Source organism: Lycium barbarum, chromosome 12 (assembly GCF_019175385.1).
Source record: "Lycium barbarum isolate Lr01 chromosome 12, ASM1917538v2, whole genome shotgun sequence".
Classification (NCBI taxonomy): Eukaryota; Viridiplantae; Streptophyta; class Magnoliopsida; order Solanales; family Solanaceae; genus Lycium; species Lycium barbarum.
In genome coordinates, this window is record NC_083348.1 from 91546624 (window position 1) to 91571816 (window position 25193).

Here is a 25193-nt window from a genome sequence, read left to right on the forward strand (position 1 = left end):
TATTAGTGTTTGCTACGAATACGCACGGTGTTTAATATGGGGCCCACAATTTCTTTTTCTTTTTTTAATATTGCTTGATTTTGTTAATATGGGGTTCACTTTTTTTTTCCCGTGAGTTTGGATGTGGTGGGTTCCACTTTTTTTTTTTTTTTTTTTAATACTGGATGGTGTTTAATATGGGGCCCACATTTTTTAAATATTAGTTGTTGTTTAATATATATGGGGCCCATAAATTTTTTTTTACAATTTTTTTTAATGGGCGTGTTTAATATGGGGCCCAATTTTTTTTTTTTTTAAATATACTATGTTCAAAACACGATTGATATAACATTGTAATTTGTGCTCCGTATCTAAAACTTTATTATATTAGTGTTTGCTAAGAATACAAAGTCTGCACTTTTTTTTTGACATTGTTTATTTTTTTAATATGAGATTCATTTTTTTATATATATATTGCTTGATTTTTTCAATATGGGATACTATGTTCAAAACACGATTAATATAACATTGTAGTTTGTGCTCCGTATTTAAAACTTTATTATATTAGTGTTTGCTACAAATACGCATGGTGTTTAATATGGGACTCACATTTTTTTGAACATTGTTTGTTTTTTAAATATGGGATTCACTTTTTTTTTTCAATATTGCTTGATTTTGTTAATATGGAGTCCACTTTTTTTTCCCGTGAGTTTGGATGTGGTGGGTTCCACTTTTTTTTTTTTTTTTAATAATGGATGGTGTTTAATATGGGGCCCACAATTTGGGATTCATTTTTTTTTTTTTTATATATATTGCTTGATTTTGTCAATATGAGATACTATGTTCAAAACACGATTAATATAACATTGTAGTTTGTGCTCCGTATTTAAAACTTTATTATATTAGTGTTTGCTACGAATACGCACGGTGTTTAATATGGGGCCCACAATTTATTTTTTTAACATTGTTTGTTTTTTTAATATGGGATTCACTTTTTTTTTTTTTTTAATATTACTTGATTTTGTTAATATAGGGTTCACTTTTTTTTTCCCGTGAGTTTGGATGTGGTGGGTTCCACTTTTTTTTTATTTTTTATTTTTTATTACTGGATGGTGTTTAATATGGGGCCCACATTTTTTTAATATTAGCTGTTGTGTAATATATATGGGGCCCACAATTTTTTTTATGGTCCTGTTTAATATGGGGCCCAATTTTTATTTTTTTTATATATACTATGTTCAAAACATGATTGATATAACATTGTAATTTATGCTCCGTATCTAAAACTTTATTATATTAGTGTTTGTTAAGAATACAAAGTCTGTTATTTTTTTTTATATATTACTTGATTTTGTCAATATGGGATACTATGTTCAAAACACGATTAATATAACATTGTAGTTTGTGCTCCGTATTTAAAACTTTATTATATTAGTATTTGCTACAAATACGCATGGTGTTTAATATGGGGCCCACATTTTTTTTTAACATTGTTTGTTTTTTAAATATGGGATTCACTTTTTTTTTCAATATTGCTTGATTTTGTTAATATGGGGTTCACTTTTTTTTTTCGTGAATTTGGATGTGGTGGGTTCCACTTTTTTTCTTTTATTTTTAATACTGGATGGTGTTTAATATGGGACCCACAATTTTTTTTATTTTTTTTCACAATATTTTTTATGAACCTGTTTAATATGGGACCAAATTTTTTTTTTTTTAGGAGGGTCCACAACGGACGACGAAAAAGGAGCACCAACCGGTGCTTCTTAATAGTAGTAAAGTAAAGTAATGTTATCTTCCGTTCTTTCACGGAATTTTAGACAACTTTCCAGCTTTTTTATTTTTTTGATTACTTCTCTTAAATATTTAATAAACATGCATGGGTATACTTTAGATCTTGTACTTTTTATATATATATATATATATATATATATATATATATATATATATATATAATCAGTTCTCTTTAATCAGCATTCATATTTATCTTTTTTCTGAATTTTTCCATTTTTTTCCCGTTTTCAACACTTAAATTAAATAAAAAAAAGTCGTTTGTTTATCCTAATAAACGCATTGCAACAGGTTCCTTTTGGCAAGACACGCAGAAGCTAAACAGCGCACCGGTTCAAATCAACACCTTCGCCAATGCCTATAACACTTCTCTTTGAAAATTCTTCAGTCGATTCATAGCGCCAGAAATTAATGAATAGAAAAATTCTGCTCATCGGCCGCGTTGTCCCAAACCAAAATTTGAAGGCTTTCAATTGAGGAAGCCAAGTTTACCGTATGCGACAAATATACAAATGTCTAATCTCCCTCTTTTATGTTTGCTTACCACTAACAACTCCCTAGAATTTTGTTCAATCAAATCATGCCAAAGTCACGTATATATATATGCCATATACTGCTGCTCTGAACTTTTTCCCATATATAGTTACAGCTTTCTAACATTTTTGTGCCATTTTTTGTTCTCCTAGGTAGATTATTATGATTATATACTTTAAAAATATTTTAGGCCCATTACTACAGGTTCATTGCTTTCAAGTTTGAATAGTGCCTTTATGTGAATTCTTCTTCTTTCACATCATTCTCATTTGAAACGTACGTATGTCAATTCATATCATTGTCTCAGTTGTTTATATGCATGCTTAATATGAACTTCAAACTTATTTTTCACCAATCACGTAAATTGAATATTGGTAACCTTCTTCATTTGTATTCTTTAGCAGTTTACATTGTGTATTATTAATTTTGTGTACAAAAGAATAGCAGTAGTACTTACGTAATGTATAGTAATGGAAAGCGCACAGCGCACCAAAAGCCTGCAAGTTGTTCCTGTTCTTTTGCGAGATTCAATACACTGAGATTCGGAAATGTCTAACATTGAACTTTTTAAGACGACTTCATGAGAATCCTATTTGAGTCCAATTTATGCTTTTTGAATGAATTTTGGTGCAAAGCAGGAGAAATCTCGACTCTTACTTGGACATTCTTCAAGCTTTTCTTTCACTTGTTTCCCCATTTATTTTTTCCGTCTCGCTTATGGTATGAATCATAAGAAATAGGCTGCTAAAGTTTTGCTCTGGGAAATTTTTTTTACAAGCTTTGCTTCAACCACAAGGGATTTCTGGACAAATGGGTAGGAGCAATGCTCCAACTTAAATAAGGTAGATGCCTTTAATTTCTAATGCTCCAAACTTTTAATTTGGCTATTTCCTATGTGATTGTCCGGGTGTGACAGTAGTTTTCAAGTGATAAGATTTAGGAGTTAAGGTATGTGTTTTGTTGATATATTGAACAGACAGAGAAGCTAATGACCTTCGGATGTATTCATTTACTAACCATGCATAACTCCAAAAGTTTTCCTTATGTAATTGCAATGTGTATATTAATTTTCATTTCTTATATTTGGGTACAAGTTGATTGATAGATGGGGACTTCTTTTCCTGCTACATTTATAATGCATGTGTTTATGGTGATTTTGTTCGGATGCAGCCTCCCAACCTTTCAAGGTAGGGTAAGGTCTCCATACACTTTACCCTCCTCAGACCCTATATTGTTAGATTTCACTGGATATGTTGTTGTGTTTATGGTGATTTCCAGAATATATGATATAATTTGGGCAAGAACAAAAGGGGCTGAAAGTTGTGCATCTGAATATTTTTTTAGATCATATAATTCTTTTTTTGTATATAAATTTTGTTATAAGAAATAGATAGAGCATGGAGCCAACCTGTCCAAAGAGCAGGACTTTTTGAGTCTATGATTGTGAATTTTGCTCCTTTTAATTTCATACCATTTTGACTCTGATAATAATAATAATATCATTATCTTATTAAGAAAAAAGCATTGAGCCAACAAATCCCCAATGCTTTGACTGTACGGTATAATAATGCTTTGAATTCTTTTGCTCACCTATCTTTATTATGCCTTTGAATGTCGTCAGTCGCCTACTTTGTTACCTAAAAGTTTAGAGAGGAAGAAAGAAATGGGGATTTGAAATTTTATAAAATAAAAGAGGTAGCGAATTAAGAAAGAAAAACATTTAAATAGAGGAAAAAGATACATTTTCACATGTATATGTTGTACAAATGGGTCAAGTGTCTCTAGAAGACAAAATTCTCGAGTGATAAACTAGAGAGAAATATAAAATGAAGTTTTCAATAAAATGGATGAAAACTTGAAATCTAATATATTTGGATTTAAAGACAAATGTTTTCACAAGGATTTCACTTTTCACTATTTTTAATATTCAAATATCAGAAAAAAGACAGGCTAATGAGATCAATCTTTACCGCGCGAAGCGCGGATAAATTATCTAAGTAACAATATAATATTAATACTTTATATTAATGTATTAAATCTGTAGAGCCGTATTCAGATTTGGGAGCGTGTTTGATATAGTTTCACTACATTCACGTTTTAGTGTATAATTTCTATATTATTTGTTAGACCAAATAAATCGTGAATTCTGCCGGCTATTTGGGTAATGATCCTTTTTTTAAAACGCTGTCCTTTTACTGGTACAACTCTTCTCTAAATAAATTTTATTGACATTGAATGAGATGAAGAAAACTTTATGCTATATTTTGGGTCTTCTGGCCTTCCATGTTTACCTATTTCATACGAAATTGGTTCAGAAATCATGTTACTTTAAACATACTGCAAGACTTAAACTCACCATACTAATCAACTTAAAACTCATTAATCTTCCTATTACAATTAGATTCCAAATCCACACAATTTCTTCATCGAATGTGCAGATACATCAGCTATTACTCATAATCAAAGTTTAAAAAGGGACAAACGAAGATGGTTGAAGGAAGAAAAAAAACCTAATTGGTTGTTTTCTACTTATCAAGTGAAAGCAAAAATTGATTTTATGAACGTGCTTCAAATGCAATCGATTCCCGACTCTGATTCATTTGCAGTGTATTCCCCTGCTGTGTTAAAGCTACACAAGATGGACCATGAGTTATAACACGAACAAGTCTTCTGATAGTAGTATATCTTTTTCTAAACAAAACCTTTTCAATCAGGTGAAGAAAAACTATGTACCGTTCTCCTATCCCTTGCTTCAAAACATTTTTCATGTCTAAATCATCTTTTACTACAATGTAGTGTTATTTTTGGCTATCACTGTTACCTGTGGGATGAGCTACGACAAATTGTTTAAGAGATGTATTAGTTTAAGCATATTTACAAGGCAAAACGAGAATCAACACACTAATCTATTTAAACTTCTTTCACCGCCAATTTCAATTCTCAAATCCACACAACTCCTGAATGTCCATATGAAGGAGATATCTCAAAATTAAGAAGAAAAATAAAAATAAAAACTAAAAATTAAATAAAGCATCAACACTATGACTCTCCGACATTTCAAGTGCCAATGAATGAGCAGTCAATACTAGCTGAGAAGTCGATCCACATGCTTCCTATGCAATTAATTTCCTGACTATGCTTCCTGTGCAACAAATTTCCAAGTGTGTTTGAAACCTTGACCAGTTGGACAGAAGATAAACTACGGGTCATGATGCTCAAACAGGTTATGTACACTGGGGATAGATATGTTATAAGTTCCGATCCAGCCTCTGCACTATTGCTTCTCATCTGCTTCAGCTTGCACAATATGTATGCTACTGCTATTGCTTCCTGTATCAGAGGAAGCTGCTGTAAATGGTTTGATAGATGATCGAAGCGATTCTGGTCCCTCTGCAGAAATCCTCTTGCACAATGCATCACAATTACTGATTACCTCCGTCAACCTCCCTTTTAACACCCCAAGTTCAACTTGCAAACCATGTACTGCGTGCAATTCAAACATTGAGTTAAGAAAACAGCATTCGCTCGCTAGATTTTTGAATATTGTGAATCAGATAGCATATGGACAAACATTTAACTTAATCCTAAAGCTCCACCCTATAGAAACCCTAGTGATTCCCTGGGGCATTTCTTTTCTCATCTGCTTCCGGAAATTGGCAATAATAATACCTTCTGATAGATGCTGTGAAGTTGTTTTCATTGCAGAAACAGAGTAATTGAAACGTTGAAGAAGCTTAACAGCCAATGCATCTGCAACTTCTATTTTGTTTTCTATTTCTTCCTGCAGCAATTATCCAAGGAATCTACTTAAAAAAGATATCCGAGCTGTTCTTCTCACATGAAGAAGAACCACAACAAACAACAAAAGCTTGTAAGCATGATGAAGAGCTTCAACATGCTAGCGTAGGTAGGCTGACACCTTGGACATAGGACTTAATGTGATGAAGAGAGCTTCTAAAATCCTAGTGTCGAAAAAAACACCACCACATGGATGGTAACATTAAATTCTCGTCATAAGGAAGCACTTTATAAATGGTATACAGCCATCTGTGTACAAGCCTTACTACAGGAGGTGGCAAGACAATTCCCGACCAAGGTACAATGGAAAAAATAATGATGTAGCTATAACCAAACACAAGAATAAACCTTGCATTATCTATTCCCACATTTTGAAAGCTCAGTCTGATGATGATTGATGTGCACTTGTTGATTCAAAAGGATACTGTCTACCACTGACCTAGAGGGCATTTAATTTTAGCAACCAACTTTGGGAATTTATGTATGCCTGAAAAGTTGGGGAATATCTATTAATCAGATAGTCCTCCCCCCATCTGACTTTTGTAGGGGTAAGGTCTGCATACACTCTACCCTCCCCAGACCAGACCCCACTTGTCGGATTACACTGGGTATGTTGTTGTAGATAGCCCCCCCCCCCCCCCTCCCCCCCCCCAAAAAAAAAAAACACTTCTGTGTGTGTTTGTTAATAAGAAATGACTCACAAGTGACCGAGTATTTTTTGAGAATGGTATCATGTCTCACAGGCGACCGTGTTTTGATACTAGTAAATGCATTAAGAATAGAATGTGTTGTGTAATTACATAGTCTAACTCAAACTGATACAAAGGTACATTTCAACCTGTTCTAGATCCACTTTTAAATGGATGCAACCACTGCCACAATGGAAAATGGCTACTGAAGCATTAAGTGACCAGAAGCACATGATAATAGTTGAGCAAACCTGTCTTTTACAGATCTTCTGGGCCTTCTCCTCTTGCCACTGGCGATATACAGAGAAGAGCTCAAGTAGAACTTTTGGATCTACGCAACCTACAACAACAAAGAAAGGAATATCAATATTTCACCAGCAGGATAAGAGAAAAGATCATACTTTTTCCTGATGACAATTGTTTATCAGAAAAAAAAAAATAGAGTGCAACAGGGATTGGAGAAAGTGATGGTCAATGCTACCACTGGCAATGAATTTTTTGAATTATTTTATTTAAAACTTTTTTGGTATCTCTTTAGGAGAGGACGACCCCTATTTCTCCTGATAAGTTAAATGTACTCACCCTTATGGGTGTGATTACTAAATAACAAAGTAAATGGTTAGCTGTGTGGCTTTACACACTACAAACAAGTTGAGTCACTCAGATTTGCTTAAAGGTGGATCAGACTCATTGAGAAGGAGCTAGTTCGATCAAAACATACGTATATCTAATCTCATCCACGATCTCCAAAATTTGCAGCGGTCTTTGTTGGAGCTGATTCGATCAAAACATACATATATCTAATTTCACTCACGATCTCCAAAGTTTTACGCTGATCACCAAATATCCTTCAAATTCATTGATGAATAAGTTTTTGTTGCAATGTTAAGTCTGGCAAACATCTAAACAGACATTTAATCATGTGTGCTAGACCAGATCTAAAGAACATTCAATTGTTGCGCGATTACGATTCAAGGGAAGCTTCTGTTGTAAGTCATTGGTTATATTTGACACTAAGGGGAAAGCATGGATTCTCCACTTACCATCTTTGAAGCTCCTATGCATGTCTCCATCAAGGACTTCCACTACCATATTCAGGTGCACCGTCTGATGTTGGTGTGCTACAGGTTGTATGATTAGGTTATTTAGCCAGTCAATTTGAGAATTAGTACAGGTTTCTCATAAGAAAAGGTTCTGAAGCAGCAGCCAAGTGAGCTCTAAGCTGCTTAGCAATTTTCCATCTCTTGAATCAGTTCATTGACCCGTGTCTTCAGTACCTCTTCATTTCCTAGTTAAACCACAACCCATTTTCCGGTTTGTTTTTCTTAAGTTCAATTAAGACAAATCACTATCATGGATTGATGCAGAAGACGCCTAGTTCAGGTTTTAGGCACATTCTAACTATTTGCACAAAAAATCATAGTCCATTAGTGTAGATTTGAAACTCTAGGGAAATGGTTATCATTAGAATCATCATAACTCCACCTATGCTCAGAGAGCATAATTGATCCCAACCCCGTACAAAGGAGAACACAGCAACTAGTTGATGGCCAGTGTAAAAATAGTTGAATTTATAATGCATCCTCATATTAATTCGATCAGTCGTGGTCTTCTAGGCACATGCTACATAGGCGCAGGGGCGAGCTTTAATTTGACCAAGAAGTTCCATCATGTTGCCTCCTGGGTGTGAGAGCGCATAACCAAGGGTTCTCACACCATGGATGAATTGATTAAGGCATTTACAACATACACTGGCACCTGGATGTGGTGTTAGAAAGGAAAGAGGCCCAGCTTCTCCCTGGATGGATGAGGTAAAAAAGATAGCCAAAAAAGTCTGATACGATAGGTAATTAGGACATGGGTCGTTTACAACAAAGTCAACAGAACTAGTGAGAACGTTTGTTGATATACTTTGTCTACAAGACACTAAGTGGACAGAGTCAAATACTAGACAGATTGGCAATATATAGGAATGGATGTGGTTAAGTGGTCCCCTACACTACTCTTGAGGCGAATTGGGGACATCATTATCTCATTAGGATAGTGTGGGAAAAGAGAAAATCAGCATTATTTAGTGCCTATGCTCCGCAAATAGAAATAAACAAGGAAAATGACACTAAATCTTAGGAAGATACAGATACTTTTCTCCAAGGAATTCTAATTCTACATGAAAAATAGAGAATAATCAAAGATCTAAATCAACATGTGGGAAATATGGTGTTAGTTCGATTGGGTACATGGGGACGAGAGAAATTCTATTTTACAGAATGTCAAGGCTTATGATTTAATTTTAGTTAACACCTAACTAAAAAGGGGAATCATATTTGATGACGTTTAAGCATGGAACTAACTATACAAAATGAAAGCCAAAGATAAAGACCTCAAGGGTATACCAGGAGGCCTTAACCAGCCAACTAGATTGTGGTCTTGGATATGACGTGAAAAAGTGGAATGATGAAGGAGAATAGTTACATCAACCATGGTGAACAATTAAAGACACAACTCAAAGTATTTATAGACAAGTTGTTGAAAGGCCACATGTAAAGATTGCAAGATTATACCACGAGAAACCTTAACTACTCAACATAGACTGTGGACCTGGATATGAAGGGTAACTGTGGAAGCATAGACTTAGAAGCTGAAGCACATATCTTGTAGGCAAAGGACAAGTGGCTTAAGAAAGTAGCGGGTAAACTTCTAGGTGTGTCTAAAAGCTTAGCACCCTAACCAAAAGAGTCATAGTAGTGAAATGAGGACTCGTGCCAAAAGTAAAGGACGCAGGAAGACAAAGAACTATGTAAGTTAGCATGACTAAGAGAGGAGGGATAAAACTTGAACCAAATTAAATGTATTAGAGACAATCTTCAACAAGTCTTGACAAGGGATAGTGAGATTAAAGAGGTATGAGGATGTTATTTCGATCAATTGCCTAAAAACAAATCGCAAGGGTACCTTAAATTTGTTGCAAGCTGAAACCTTATCTAGACTCATAAATTAGGTATAGTAAAGTAAAGGATTCCATGAAAAACATAAGATTGGAGAAGCAGGTGGTCCAAATGGTATCCCAACACAAGTTTGTAAATGCCTTGAAGAAGTTGGAGTAATACGGCTAACCAAGTTACTAAACGTTACATTAAATAAAGAGTACCTTAATTCGATATAGGATATATTAAAAGATGTGGATTATTGTGGTGTTAAACTTAGTAGTCAATACCATGAAATATTGGAAGAGCGCTATAAAGCATAAACATAGAGACATTAAAAGGGTGACAAAGGATCCATAAGTTTGGATGTATGCTAAAAATGTAATTTGAAGGATGAAATTTAACTGACTCTCTCTACTTACTTTTTCCTTTTGTAAAAAGCTTGATATATTCTCTTGATTTACTGTCCATTTGAGGAACTTTAAAGTAGTTTCTATGTCCAAGTAACACTACCACAGTCCACTTGCATCACAATGTTTCAAATATTTAACAGGCACGCACACACACATATTCTCAAAACTTGCAATTGACACCAAAATGGAAATTACCTTTATTCGAAGAGGACGATGATTTTCTCACCAGAATATCAGTCAGGCTAGTCTCAGCTGGTGGCGATTTTAGTATTGGAGCAGCCTAGTCATACAATAAATGATGGCTTAAATCTTAATAGCTATGAAACGAAAACAAAAATTGTGAAGTTAGAGAAAGTAAAACTTACAATTTGGAGAGATTTTAGCGTCTCCAAAATAGGATCAACGCCTTCTACACGCTCAGAAACTGTGGTGATCTCATCAATTGGCCTCTTCAGTCATAAGAAAAATTTAAAATTATAAAGGGAGAACAATTTGAACTGAGATTCACAAGAAAATGTTGGTAAGTGGAAGAAATACATGTGAGGAGGTGGAGAGAACTGATTCGGATGCACCCATTGATAGGGTACAGCAGCTACGTACAACACCGATTTAAACGAACAGCAAATCGGAATTTTTTTTTAACGGTTAAAACTTCACCGGTAACAACTGTGTGCCGAGATGGGGTCAAAATGCTCGATTTGGTTCCTGCAGGTAACCGAATGATGCCACATAGCCCATAGCTGAAAACTCCAGAGATAATAATAGTAAAATGTTCTCTCTTTCTTCTTTTTCCCTAAAAAAAGCAATTTTATCTATTTTTCGTATAAAATGCCTCTGCCATTTTTTTCTTCATTTATTATGTGAAGAAATTACTACTATCAATATCAATATTATTTATTCATAAACTATTAATAAGAGGCGTGCCAAATGGATTTTTTTTATTTATAGGTTATTTTCATAAGTTGGGTGATAATTAAAAAAAATTGAACCCTGTAGTTCTTAATTGATATTGTTAATTTCTGATTACAAGCTGACAATGTGGACGAAATTAGGATGTTTCGGCATGACAATCACAAAGTTGGGTGTCAAACATGCAACTATCTGTTAGAAGTTAGAATTGTTAACTAAAGCTTTTTGATTGATAGCCTGTTTGGGTGGGCTTTAAAAAATAAGTTGGGACTACCCATTTTTTTTTTTTGCTTATAAGTTGTTTTCAGCTTATGAGCTGCTTTAGATAAGTTAAGCCAAACGAGCCCAATTATTTTATAGGCTTATTTTAAGCACAAAATGGCTTATAAGCTGACCAGCCAAACACTCAAAAAAACTGAAAACATCTTATATCATCAACTTATAAGCCAATCCAAACGGGCTCTGAGTCATAATATACTTCCAGAAATTACCTTTCTACTGCTGACTGACTGGGTATTATGTTTGATCAAGACACTTCACTTAATAATGCTTTTCTCACCATCCACTCCAGATGCAGAGACACAAACTCATAAATTTTCTAAATTGTGTTGGGAGAGGGTGTAAGAGGAGGATTTGTAGACCTCGCTAGAGTGAGATTTCTATTGTTCATCCGTTGATTTTCTATAGATGAAGCAATAACTGAGGTTTGTTATGGTAGTATGTAACTTCGCCTAATTTAGCTGCAAACGTGCATGGTAATGTGAGGAAACAAATGATACACACTTCTGTCTCATTTCCTCCATCAATGAAATTGCTATTTTCGCTGTTCAGGCAAAGCTACTTGTCACCCAAATCACCATATTCATTAAACGTATTTTGACGAAAGCAAATTACAATACATGATATGTGGCCGTTCTGATAAGATGAATTGGAACTCTGAGACACAGACAGAGCTCAAAAAATGTGAATGAATAGCTATTAGCGGTATATCTCCTGCACAGTATTAAAGTGCACTTTCTTTCATCCACAACACACTTTCCCGACAATGCCCTCTCTATATTGTGAGGTCCCAATCCAATGTGCACATCTAAGCTATTTCAATGTGCTGTAGCGGTTTGTGCCATGTTTAGCCCAATGATCTTTCAGGTCAAGTGGACTAGACAGGTCATAACCTTGAGCAGCAAGACGATTAAGCAATTTACTGAAGGCACCGCCACTCATCTTACGGCCACCCACCCGGGAATAGCGTTTGTTTGATATTTGAGGTAATGGGTACATAGATATGGTAGTTGTACAGCAGGCTGACTGCCACCCACCATGACCCCATTTATAGCATGGCTGTGGAGTCCCAGTACAGGAGCAAACTGGCACTGGCATGGCAGACTCATCAAAATTGATTTGGTTCAACCCCAAATTATCTTTCCATGATGTGAGCTGTGTATCTCCTTCCTTATCACTATCCATCTCTTGCAGATTTATCCAATCATCCGATGTTGTAGCAATGACCTGCATATTTAAACTTTCTGCGCCAGTTTTACCCACTCTTGGTATCTTGGCTTGCTTATTGTGTCTGCTCTCTTTAGGTCGCCTGACCTTTTTAGGAATCTTTGCTTCAGAAGTATCTGTGTCTTTCAAGTAGCCAGCTGCGGGATCTCCCCTAGAACCATGAGCAGCTTCAGCTAAGGTTCTATGCATTTGCTGTTGGTTATAAACGTGCTTTGCACCACTTTCAGTTCCATTTCCTGGTGAATCCGGAGCCATGTTGTTGTCATTTGTAGAGCTGTCCTGCAATCGAAGAGCAGCAACGGCATCGTCCCTTTCTTGAATCAAAGCATTACGCTCTGCAAGTGCTGCATCTCTCTGAAGCATTGCCATGTCTCGCTCTGCAAAAGCCCTCTTTCTCTCCTCTAGTGCCATATTCCGTTCACGGATGGCAGCATCCCTCTCGGCCATGATGGCCATGTAAGTCTTTATAGTAAAGTTATTGTGGTCCTTTATTAAAAGAAAGAATCATTAAGCACATGGAAAATCAAATCAATTAAAGATTAATGCAGTAGCCTGTTCAAGAAAAATTATTTTAGTTGCCAGTTAAGCTACAGCACGATGAGCCATGAGTAGGTTCTACTAGTTATCTGTTTGGTGATTATCCAGAATAGGTTCAGTCAGGTTGATTAATTTGCAGTGGTCAGTGAAACCCAGTCAAAGAGATTCCAAATCAATAACTGATAATCACTGCTAAAATATACTAAATTTAAAGTTCTTTAAACAAAGGTACTTGTAGATTCTTTTGTTTTTGATGAAAAACAAGCCACCTTTACAAAACATGATTCTTCTAATAGAGAAAAATAAAAAATCCAAATATATAAGTACAGTGTCATACCATCATTAAGGGGGAAAGCAAATGCTAGAAACCCATCTTGAATGTGGCCGTTTCTGCAGAAATACAAAAAGAAATACTGTGTAATGATCACAAAGCAATCAAAGTTATAGATGAATGAATGCTGCACATCATTCACAAACCCAAAATTTATTGATTTCAAGCTTTCCCAGAGACAGGAACTTTATCTTATCTCCATCTATTCTGTCTAATATTACTCATGATTAAATCAGTGCATATGCCAAGAAAAAGGACGCAAATGCAGGTTTCCACACAAAAAGCAATTTCTTTCTTTTACCATCTGTGACTTCATTAAGAAGTACTGACAAACTCAGGTCAATTTTTTTAACAAAGACGTGCACTTGTAATGTTAAGTTTCTATCCACTTTATCTATTTAATGTTACTTGCTATTAACTTTAGTTCCCAACTCTGTAGGCGACTTAGCTAGGGATAGAACGAAATGAAAACAAAAGATCCATTCAAATTGAGATTAACTTAGTTATTAGTGTACGGCTAAGTGTTGAAATTTCCAGAATTCATAATTTGCCTTAAGAAGGCAAATTATTATTTTTAACCGAGAAATCCCCGAGACGGTGAAGGACCAATGGCACACAGATTGAAACTCGATATATAGTGGGCTCACACCACTACCCTTTTTTTGCTACAATAGAAGGGCTCACCCCTCTACCCTTCTCCACATAAATACCAAGCTTTTGTTTGTGGCAGGTTCGAACCCCCAAGGGTAAATAATATATTATCAGAATGAAATAGACTTGAGTGGAATGGATATAGAGTATTCATATATTTGAGGTTAACACAAGTTGATTGAGTTATAGAGTATTCATATATTTGAGGTTAACACTAGTTGATTGAGTTTTATGCAAAGAAACCAAGGAAGCAAACACAGGTTTCCCAACCCAAAGCTAGTTTTCTCTCTTTTTACATCTCTTACTAGGTAAGAAGGACATACAGAACTCGCATGCTTTTCTAGTATGATAATATCACTCACAGATTATTACTAAGGGGAAAATGAAGTTACCTGTTGTACATATAATACGTAATAAGCAATTATTCCTCATTCAACAAAGCTGAGTTTAGCTACATTATCCTCTATAGCCAACAACAGTAATAACAACTATACCTCAATAAAAAACAAATTGCAGCTAGTTACGAGAAATTCCTATATCTCCTCCTACTGCTCTCACAATTGTGATGACTCCCCTATACATATCATATTTGGCATGATCTGGTAAGAATCCTTTAATTGTCCAACACCACCAACACATCCAGTAACAGACTTTTCCTGACACTTCATTATATGATATTTCTAGGTCAATGGTCAAAAGCGGTATAGGCTGTGAATCGAATCTCTCTGTCCTCTAACCGAATTAGCGCATCTTCCTTTCTCTTTGTTGAATATTGGAACTCCACTCCAGTGAAGCAAGACTGAATCCAGAGAGTTCGATCCATATACTCAATTATCAGGTCAAGATCATTCTTCCTCTCTTATTAATTTTCATCAACCTCCTTAGCAAAAATATAGCATATGTTGTAGATGTACCAAGCATAAACAAAATTAGTTCTCTGACACCCTTGTGAAGTCCCTAATAAGTCTATATTCTATCACTCTTTCCCAAAATTCTATCATAGGACAGATATGTTGAATAATCTATGACCACTCCAGTTTATTAGGTACTGAATCATTCCAATACAACTTAGCTTAAAAATAATTCAATTTAAGTGTGAGATATCAAGTAATTCATGGTAGAAATTGTAAGTACGGTAAGAATGACACCAATAAGTATACCTTAATCCCAACTGGTCTGGATTACCTATATGAATCCCCTTTCTTTCAATTGTGTTCTGTCCTTATTAAATTCGCATTGATTGACATTATAGGTCGCCCTAGACACATTTTCTCTACTTAATTTTAGGTCTACCACATCATTGTTTAGCAATGCTAATTCTCATACTATCACACCTTTAGATGTGTCCATAAAGGTCTACATAGAACATGGTCAAATCTATCTTAGGTGACTTTCTCTTATTACATCCTCTACGTGTACTACTTGCACCCTCACATATGGAACTTGTCCAACATCTCATGATTACACATCCATCTTACAATTTTGTGACACTCATGTTTTAGATATGTTCAGCCATCAGGGTCAATATTCACTTCCATATAACGTCATCGTTCCCGACAATCTATAGAACTTGTCTTTTGCTTTAAGCATCTTTTTACTGCATAGTTCCCCCTATATCATTCCTTCATTCTATCAACTTTAATTGTATGTGTTTCATTTTCATTTATTACATCATTCTCCTGAAGACTGAGCCTAAGTATCTGAGTTCTAGAATAAAGCAAAGCAAAGCCTAGCCTCTACTATACAAGAGCACGATTTAGCAAACACTTTCAACAAGCAGTGGGAGGGAAGCAATATAGCAAGAGAATAAATTAGCTCATTGAAGGGGAGCATTGGCGTAACTGGTAAAGTTGCTGCCATGTGACCAGGAGGTGACGGGTTCGAGCCGTGGAAACAGCCTCTTGCAGAAATGCAAGGTAAGGCTGCGTACAATAGACCCTTGTGGTCCGGCCCTTCCCCGGACCCCGCGCATAGCGGGAGCTTAGTGCACCGGGCCGCCCTTTTTTAACCAAGAAACTTCACTGTATCACTATATGTAAAAAGCGTAAATCTAATCAAATCAATAAACACAGCCACTTGACAGCTCAAACAAGCTAATCCTTGAGGTCAACCACACCCCTTCAACCTCTTAAATCCACATTTCAGAAAAATAACTGTTTCTAACTGATGTACAACAAGCTAAAAAACAAAAAAAAAACATAGATCAAACGAAATACACAAAATAAGATCGAAAGACAGAGCAAATAAGTAACAAAAATGCAGTTTAATTAGCTAGGAAATAGAAGAGATCAAACAATCGAAACATGAAATTCGAAACGCCTTTGGAACTAAAGCTTACCAGAGGGAGAGGGGAGAAACGAGCTTAGCGAGAAGAAAATTGATTACAAGCGATGCAGAGCTCAGAGATTCGATCCCAAAAGCTTCTTTCTCTTGTCTTTTTATCTCTTTCTTTTTTCTTTTCCTTTTTTTTTTTTTTTTCTCTTCTTTTTTTTCCTTCTTTCCGATTTGTCCAGCTGATAGATTCAGAGAAGATGCTTATGCACTGTCCAATCTTAAAATTAGTGCCAAAACGGTGTCGTCTTTTAGATTGTGATGACTAAACACGGCGTTTCGGCATTTGACTCCTTGGGTGCATCACCGATCATGTTCCATTATGAGCTTGCGTCATTTATACTAGAGTTACGGTATGGTCCCCAAAAATAAATTATTTGCGACAGCTTACCCACCTAACTATTTTATCATGCACTAAGCCGTTGATTTTTTTTTTCTTTTTCTATATGGATATCAACAATTGACTGGCACTTGACCAGGGGAAAATTATGATGTCGAGCATTTTAAAGGTTGTCTTGCTTAGTGCGGGTTATCTCTTTTGTGTAGTTTGTGAGCTATTACACAGGAGCTGGATTTATCCTGTGCACACCCGAACAATAGCGACTGCAGGTTCCCATATCATTAAAAAAATATATATATATCCATCCAACCAATGACTATCTACATTAATTAGTATAAGGCCTATTACAATCAGGGTAAATATGAGGTTCTACAATTTATTATAGCATGAGTGAATAGTTTGCCACGAATTGTCCTCTTTTTCCCTCTTATTGTGATTTTTCTTGTTAATATTGAAGGTACTTAATCTAAATGGCATAATTGTCTTATCACTTCATGCTCGGGGATCAAAAGTTGGTCAATTACTAAAAACCATTATTTGGGATTCATGCAGACAATACAAGATATTTGGTTAGACTGTTTCCACTAGAATATTTATATATATACTAGATGGCCTATGCCCGTGCTGCGCACGGGCCCAACACTTCAGATTATAGTGTATCTATGTATATGTAGTTGTGTTTAGATAGTGATAATATATATATATATATATATATATATATATATATACATTATGTTCAAAATATGATTAATATAACATTATAGTTTGTGCTCCGTATCTAAAACTTTATTATATTCGTGTTTGCTACAAAAATTTATTAATACTTTTTAAAAGAGAAGACTTGTTTAAAAGAAAACTATTTTCCTCTCTTTGAGATAAAATAATAGCAATATTTAAGCATCAGTTGATACTTTCAATTTTAATTCGATTAATATAAAGGTGTAAAGTACTTATTATTTTTTATCAACTTTTGATTTGGATAATTCTAATTTAAATTATTAAATTAATTTTACATGTTTAAAACGAAACAAAGTAGAAATTGATTTTCTATTTAAACGGAGAAATGCTATTTTTTAATTTTTGGTAAATATTCTCGGTTTAGCTCATTTTACTTGTCATGTTGTATTTTGCATGGTTTTTTTAAGGAAATGTGAATTAGAATTATTCATTTGATATTAATCTCTTTTCACATTTATTAGAGTAAGAATAAAAATAAAAAAGTAATTAAATTGTATCTTATTTTTTAAATATATATATATATATATATATATATATATATATATATATTTTAAGTATATTTATTTTAGTAAACATAAGAAATAAATGACACGGCGGAATAGCAAATACAACAATTAAATATTTTGAAGAAAAGTAATAATATGGGGTCCATGTTTCTTGATGTGCAATAATTTCATTTGCTTCCACTAATAGGTTAATATGCATGTGGCAATGAATCCACTATTATTGACTTGATCGGGATACTTTGGGAATTACATGAATATTGTTTGATTTTTTAATATATGGGGTGCACGATTTTATTTTTTTGACGTTGTCCTTTTTTTTTTAATATGGGGTCCACTTTTGTTTTCATGAGTTCGGAGAGGGTGGGGTCCACTTTTTTTTCAATGAATTTGGAGAGGGTGGGGTCCATCCTTTTTTTTTTAAAGAGTGACTAACGACGAAACATGGGTAAACCGATGTTTCTATATAGTAGAAAAATAGAAATATAATAAAGTATTTCTATCTACTTTTTAGAAGAGTTGGTAATATAAAGTATAAAACGTCATTTTTTTGCCCTTAAATAAAAAAGTGGGTGGGACCATAACGAATTTTTTTGCCTTTAAATAAAAAAGTAGGACGATATAGTAGTAATAGTATAGTAAAGTAATACATATAATTTTGATTTGGATAATTCTAATTCAAATTATTATATTAATTTTACATGTTTAAAATGAAACAAAGTAGAAATTTGATTTTCTATTTAAATGAAGAACTTCTATTTTTTAATTTTTAGTAAATATTTTTTGTTTAACTCATTTTACTTATCATGTTATTTTTTACACGGTTTTTAAGGAAATGTCAATTAGAATTAGAATTTCGCTAATTTACCTTATTAATTATTTGATCTCCATTTAATATTATTTTTTGTTTCATGACATTAATCTCTTTTCACATTTATTAGAGTGAGGAAAAATGAAAAAATAATTAAATTCTATCTTATTTTAATATATAAGTATTTTAAGTATGTTGCTATACAATAATTTCATTTGCTCCCACTAATGAGTTGATACGCATGTAGCAATGAATCCATCATTATTGATTTAATTGTTTGATTTTTTAAGCACTTTTTTTTAACATTGTTTATTTTTTTAATATGAGATTCACTTTTTTTTTTAATATTGCTTGATTTTGTTAGTATGGGGTCCACTTTTTTTTCCCCGTGAGTTTGGATGTGGTGGGTTTCACTTTTTTTTTTTTTTTTTTTTTTTTTAATACTGGTTGGTGTTTAATATGGGGCCAGGAAGAACTTCTATTTTTTAATTTTTAGTCAATATTTTTTGTTTAGCTCATTTTACTTGTCATGTTATTTTTTACACGATTTTTTAAAGAGACGTCAATTAGTATTATAATTTCACTAATTTACCTTATTAATTATTTGATCTCCATTTAATATTATTTTTTATTTTATGACATTAATCTCTTTTCACATTTATTAGAGTAAGGGAACAATGAAAAAGTAATTAAAATCTATTTTATTTTAATATATAAGTATTTTAAGTATGTTGTTATACAATAATTTCATTTGCTCCCACTAATTGGTTGATACGCATGTGGTAATGAATCCATCATTATTGATTTAATTGTTTGATTTTCTAAGCACTTTTTTTTTAACATTGTTTGTTTTTTTAATATGGGATTTTTTTTTAATATTGCTTGATTTTGTTAATATGGGGTTCACTTTTTTTTTTTAATACTGATTGGTGTTTAATATGGGGTTCACAATTTTTTTTTAATATTAGCACTCCATTTACTATTTCTTGAACAACGTAAAAGGTTCAAAGTAGATAAGTAAAAGTGAACGGAGGGGGTAGTAAGTTATTTTTGCACGTACAATTTAATGTATTTATCCGCAACATGACCTTTCTTCTTTACATGTGTCAGATGTTGCATGGAAGAATGGACCTAGCTATGGGTCCTTCCATTGAGAAACAAAGTACATCAAGGACATTTGTTTCATAATTAAATGAGCTGGGTTTTTTGGTCAAAACAGTAGAAGGTACTCTTTTAAAAAAAAAATGGAAAACGGACTACGAAACTCTATAGAAACTCATGTTTCTATAGAGTAGTAATATATGTGTGTGTGTTAAAGCTGTCACAAAATAGTAATGAATACAATTACATTATGAACTTACCAACTAAAAATCCTAAATTTGCTTATACAATAAACATGTTTTAAGAGAAATATGTTGCAATTCACTAAAAAAAAAAATAGAATAGCCTCAGAATATCTTCATTCTATGCACCTCTTTTGTAGCATCATGACATCCTAAATTTGATTTAAATAGATTATTCATAAATTTTTGTAGATTAGCTGCATAAAGTGAATGAAAATATCAAAGTTAACTCAATAAAACTGGTTAACTAGTAACTACATTTGTTTCTTATGACTAATTATCTATATCATTGTATATTACAGTATAGGTTCGTATTTCCATCTTTGGCATTCATTAAATGGGGACATTTTATGCCTAATAGAGCTGGTAATTATATATGTGTTCAGTAAGCATAATTTCTTCAGATCTAAGATTTTTTGTGCTTTTTTCTACCCCCAAAGGGTGCACGCAGTTAATTAATTATCTATACAGTGCGTTTTCTTTGTCATTCTAGACAATCTTAATTATTACAGTATATTTGGCCTTTGATTTATAACTAGATTAGATAACTTGTCCGCGCTTCGCGCAGTCTGTCATATCATTTATAAATTAAATTACTATAAAAGAGACAAGCTATAAATAAAAACATATAATGTAAGACGTACATATTAAAGAAATCAAATGTGTAAGGGAAAAAAATAATTAAAATAATTCCTCGAGTCTCATTACTTTGATATTCAGAAACAAAACGATTTCAGAAAGCTCGCAAAAAATTCTATTATACTCGCAAAAAGTGCATTCATTATTTGTTGTAGATCAATAAATAATGAGGTTTCATCAAATTCATGAATAACACTATTCGTAGATTATGGACAAAATAATCCCGAGCATGATAAAAACATAACTTTCTAGTATAATACGGAAGCAAGAGAACCATCTTTAAATATATTTTAAAATTGTTATTATAATAACAGTCAATTGGAGAAACTTCTAAACTTATATTAAATCACAATAAAATACACCATTTTCCAATGGTTCCTAGTTTTTTTTTTTTTTTTTTCAAATACACCTAAACATTAGCAGTAAAACACAGGGAAGAGCCGGCTATTTGGCCAGCAACCCAATATTCAGAAATATCTTTTTCATGTTTTCTTTTATATTTTTTTCTCTACTTTTACATTCACTTCGTGTTTTGTTAAAGATTCTAAAATCACTTCACTAATCCTCTTAATCACGCCACCATCTATCCATACACAACAAAAAGACTTCTGCTAGAGTAATAATCTCTTAATTACATATTATCCTTTCACAGCAAAAATCTCCTTAACTTCTAACCAAGTTAATGATACAATCACTTTTTGTAAAATTCCCTAACCGAAATATTAGAAAACGTGCGATTTATAACATATATATCCTGTTTCAATTTATGTGATTGCACTTTCATTTTAATCTATCAAAAAAGAATGATACATTTCTATATTTAGAAATAATTAATTTAAATATTCCACTTTTACCTTTTAAAACCACACAAATATCTATGAATTATTTTAGACCACAATTCAAAAGTCTTCATTTCTTTCTTAAACTCCGTGCCTAATCAAACTATATCACATAAATTGAGATGGAGGAAATATTAAATCTACATATACATCTTTCTAAGTATTAATCGTCCTAGAATATCTAGAGTTATTATGAACATTTAAATTTATTATATATAATTAAATTTTTTAGCTTTTATTATATTTCTGTTCTTTATCATACAACACCAAGTCTTTATTTCAAAAAACCTCTCCTCACAGTTCGCGTGATACCCTTTTCATTCTTGCAAATGCAATCCACTCACATGCAATCGGAATGATATTCCTATAGACATGCACATTGGATATTTACATAAAATTCACCATAATTTCACTACAACATAATTAAATTTAATGACAATTTCAATCAAATACTTCAAATCCAACAATACATTACAGAAGAAATACCCAAAAGAAAAATACTTGAAATCTCTACCTGTGTAATTTTGAAACTTTTCCATAAGATTGAAGACTGCAAATGATTCTCTTGGTTCTATACAATACGTTATCACTAAAAGCTGATAAAAAAAATTATCAATCAAAAATCAAAACACCCCTAAGAAGAAGAATCAAACAAAAACATGGCACCCAAATTCCAACTAATTAAATATCATAAAAAGGATAAGAAAAGAAATTAAATTGAGATCTCAAGACAGAGAGAATGAGAGGATAAAAAGAGATCTTACCTAGGGTGATTGACGAATTTATGAAGGGCCTCTGCATATGTCTGTGACCCTAACCATGTAATTCTTTGATTTAAAAATATGTGTTTAACACCTTTTTGACACATCTCTGTGCATCATGGTTTAAACACATTATTATTAAGTCTGCAATAATTTTTTGTGCAAACATCACTTGCAACTTATTCGTCGCCCCGTCATCTGTTCAAAAATGAGCATGCTTCATTTTGAATTCCTGCTCTTTTGGACTGTACATTAGAATCTTTGTCTAAGTAATTTATTCTGAATGCAACTTGCGTGCCTTAGCTTTGCTTGATTGCTTCATTTGGAAAAAGAATTTCGTTGATTAATATCATACGAGTGTACTAACTTCTGCTAAGAATATAACATTGCAGCCAGCTACAAGGGGATTTATAGATTTGCGATTATGCTTTTGCCATTCTTGGTACGATCATGACTTTTAAAATTTTATAACACAGGATGTGAAAGGGAAAAATGAGAAAAAGACTAATGAATATGAATGATGAAATGTAGGATCTGCCGTTTTTGGCACCTTTTGGTTCCTGGTTGTAACTGTTAACCGGTTTCATTAAGTAAGAGAAGTAATATGTAATCAAAGCTATAAAAAAAACTGAAACTTTACTGCTACGTACGGGGTTGAATGCTATATTTGTTGTATGAGACTTTTATTATTCCATAGGTTATTAGTAGAAATGAACAAAAAAAACTATAAAAATGAGAAAAATGCCAAAAAAAGGAGAAAAAAGAAAAATGCTAATAGAGGCCATAGAGAGGTGGCACATCACCTTGTCTATGCCTAGCTTTATATTATATATAGATTGTAGTAATACAAGTTTATCACTTGTTTGTAATCTATTCATTTAGAGCCGGTTTGGATTGGCTTATAAGTTGGCCAAACCAGCTTATAAGTCATTTTTAACTTATTTGGGTGTTTGGTAAAATAGAAAACAACTTAAATTAAGTTAAAAAGTGTTTAAAATAAGTCAAAATCAAAAAGTTGCTCAACCCCCAACTTAGTTTTTTGGGCTTAAAAGTCATTTTGGTTTGACCAACAACTTTACCCTTTTATCCCTTATATTTTCTGTTAATTCCAATACTACTCTTACCTCTAAAAACCTTTTAAGCACTTTTATCCAAACACGTAACTGCTTATTTATAAAATAACTTTCAGCACATAAAAAATACTTTTAGAGCCTGTTTGGATGGGCTTAAAAAAAGCAGTTTATAAGCTGTTTTCAGCTTATAAGCTGCTTTAGGTAAGTTAAGCCAAACAAACCCAATTAATTTTTTGGGCTTATTTTAAGCACAAAATGACTTTAAGCTGGCCAGCCAAACACTCAAAAAAGCTAAAAAAAGCTTATAGGCAACTTATAAGCCAATCCAAACGGGCTCTTAAGCACTTCTTAAAAGCCACTTTTTTCAGCTAATCCAAACGGGTTGTTAATAATGACCTCAAAGTACATGCAAATGACCATCATTTTGCTTATTTCCAGCCACATTAGATTCAGCATTTCCTTAGCTTCAATCCCCAAAAATGATTCATATCAAGATTCAAACTGTGTGCTTTAAAAGTTTAATCCCAAGTTCAAATAGAAAACACACCCTAATACACCCACAGGCCAAAGTGAATGTGAAGAAACAAAACAGCACCCAGTATTTGTTTCAAGATAAGAATAGCAGCTCTGTCTAATTCACAAGCGTCTAGATTACATCCACGTGTAGTCACCTGATTAATTATTTAGGAAAAATAGCAATCCGTGTCACCCTAAATTAGCCAATCAAAATGCAGAGACCTCTGTTTTACCAGGATCATTTCTCAATATAAATTGGGTAAGTGGTGGCATTCCAGAATGATCACAGCGAGTTGTTATTCATTCACGTTAATTTTGAGGATCGTGAGAATTTAGAAGATGTCTGCAACCGGAGAAGTTGAGAATCCCGCCGTCAAGCAGACGGAGAAGCCTGTTAAGGAGAAAAAACCTAGAGCTAAGAAGCCTAAATCTGCCAAAACTGTTACTCATCCTCCTTACTTTCAGGTATTTTATCGCTGCTTTCACATACACTTATATATATATTTTAATATGGGTGATTCAATCGATAGTTGTTACTCTCTTTATTCAGTATACCTAATTTTAGAATGGAAATATTGCAGATGATTAAGGAGGCTCTGTTGGCTCTAAACGAGAAAGGTGGATCGAGTCCATATGCAGTTGCAAAATACATGGAAGACAAACACAAGGATGAATTACCAGCGAATTTCAGGAAAATTCTAGGTCTTCAATTGAAGAATTCTGCAGCAAAGGGAAAGCTTATCAAAATCAAGGCTTCATACAAGCTATCTGAGGCTGGAACGAAGGAAACTACAACAAAAGCATCTACCAAAAAGCTTTCCAAGGTCGATCCTAAGAAGAAACCTAGAAGCACTAGGTCCACCACTACTGCAGCGAAGAAAACAGAGGTTCCAAAGAAAGCAAAAGCTACACAGAAATCGAAAAAGGTTGCAACCAAGAGGATGAAGAAGGCTACTCCTGCAAAGGCAAAGCAGCCCAAATCTATCAAGTCGCCTGCTGCTGCTGCTGCTGCTAAAAGGGCCAAAAAAGTTGCAGCTTAGATAGATATAGGAGGAATAATGGTTTGCTTTGTTGTTAGTCTGTGAATATGAAAATGAAGCTTTTACTTTCAGTCGTGTAGTTTGTAGTGTAGGTAGGATCAAGTTCCCTTTCTTGGGTTTGCAGAAGTTTGGTTATGAACGTTTGTATCTCTGTGCAAATTAAGGTCTTGTTATGTTAATAATCAACTTTTCTTCAA

General features: G+C 33.5%; 3 protein-coding genes across 3 annotated transcripts; 1 reads left to right on the forward strand and 2 right to left on the reverse strand.

The window, feature by feature from the left end:
* Nucleotides 1-5193: 5193 nt before the first annotated feature.
* On the reverse strand, nucleotides 5194-10984 carry LOC132624969 (uncharacterized). The gene is made up of 6 exons (XM_060339728.1): nucleotides 10666-10984; nucleotides 10494-10577; nucleotides 10324-10408; nucleotides 7043-7131; nucleotides 5974-6085; nucleotides 5194-5787 (listed from the first exon to the last, which is right to left on the reverse strand). The coding sequence occupies exons 1-6, from the start codon at nucleotides 10702-10704 to the stop codon at nucleotides 5579-5581; spliced, it is 618 nt and encodes a 205-aa protein (XP_060195711.1). The 5' UTR covers nucleotides 10705-10984; the 3' UTR covers nucleotides 5194-5578.
* Nucleotides 10985-11878: 894 nt separating this feature from the next.
* Nucleotides 11879-16694, reverse strand: LOC132624968 (barley B recombinant-like protein D). Its single transcript, XM_060339727.1, has 3 exons — nucleotides 16401-16694; nucleotides 13418-13470; nucleotides 11879-13029 (listed from the first exon to the last, which is right to left on the reverse strand). The coding sequence occupies exons 2-3, from the start codon at nucleotides 13421-13423 to the stop codon at nucleotides 12130-12132; spliced, it is 906 nt and encodes a 301-aa protein (XP_060195710.1). The 5' UTR covers nucleotides 13424-13470; nucleotides 16401-16694; the 3' UTR covers nucleotides 11879-12129.
* A 7532-nt stretch (nucleotides 16695-24226) lies between these two features.
* Nucleotides 24227-25193, forward strand: LOC132622871 (histone H1). Its single transcript, XM_060337541.1, has 2 exons — nucleotides 24227-24421; nucleotides 24538-25193. Exons 1-2 carry the CDS (start codon nucleotides 24296-24298, stop codon nucleotides 24994-24996), a joined length of 585 nt encoding a protein of 194 aa, XP_060193524.1. The 5' UTR covers nucleotides 24227-24295; the 3' UTR covers nucleotides 24997-25193.

Excerpts from the sequence above, each read along its gene's own strand:
- LOC132624969 (XM_060339728.1), bottom strand. The coding sequence starts at position 10,704 with ATGGGTGCATCCGAATCAGTTCTCTCCACCTCCTCACAT. Across the intron at positions 6,086-7,042 it reads AGAAGATCTGTAAAAGACAG|GAAGAAATAGAAAACAAAAT; the intron begins GTTTGCTCAACT and ends TAATTGCTGCAG. Across the intron at positions 5,788-5,973 it reads TTCACAGCATCTATCAGAAG|TACATGGTTTGCAAGTTGAA; the intron begins GTATTATTATTG and ends AATTGCACGCAG.
- LOC132622871 (XM_060337541.1), top strand. The coding sequence starts at position 24,296 with ATGTCTGCAACCGGAGAAGTTGAGAATCCCGCCGTCAAGCAGACGGAG. Across the intron at positions 24,422-24,537 it reads CTCATCCTCCTTACTTTCAG|ATGATTAAGGAGGCTCTGTT; the intron begins GTATTTTATCGC and ends GAAATATTGCAG.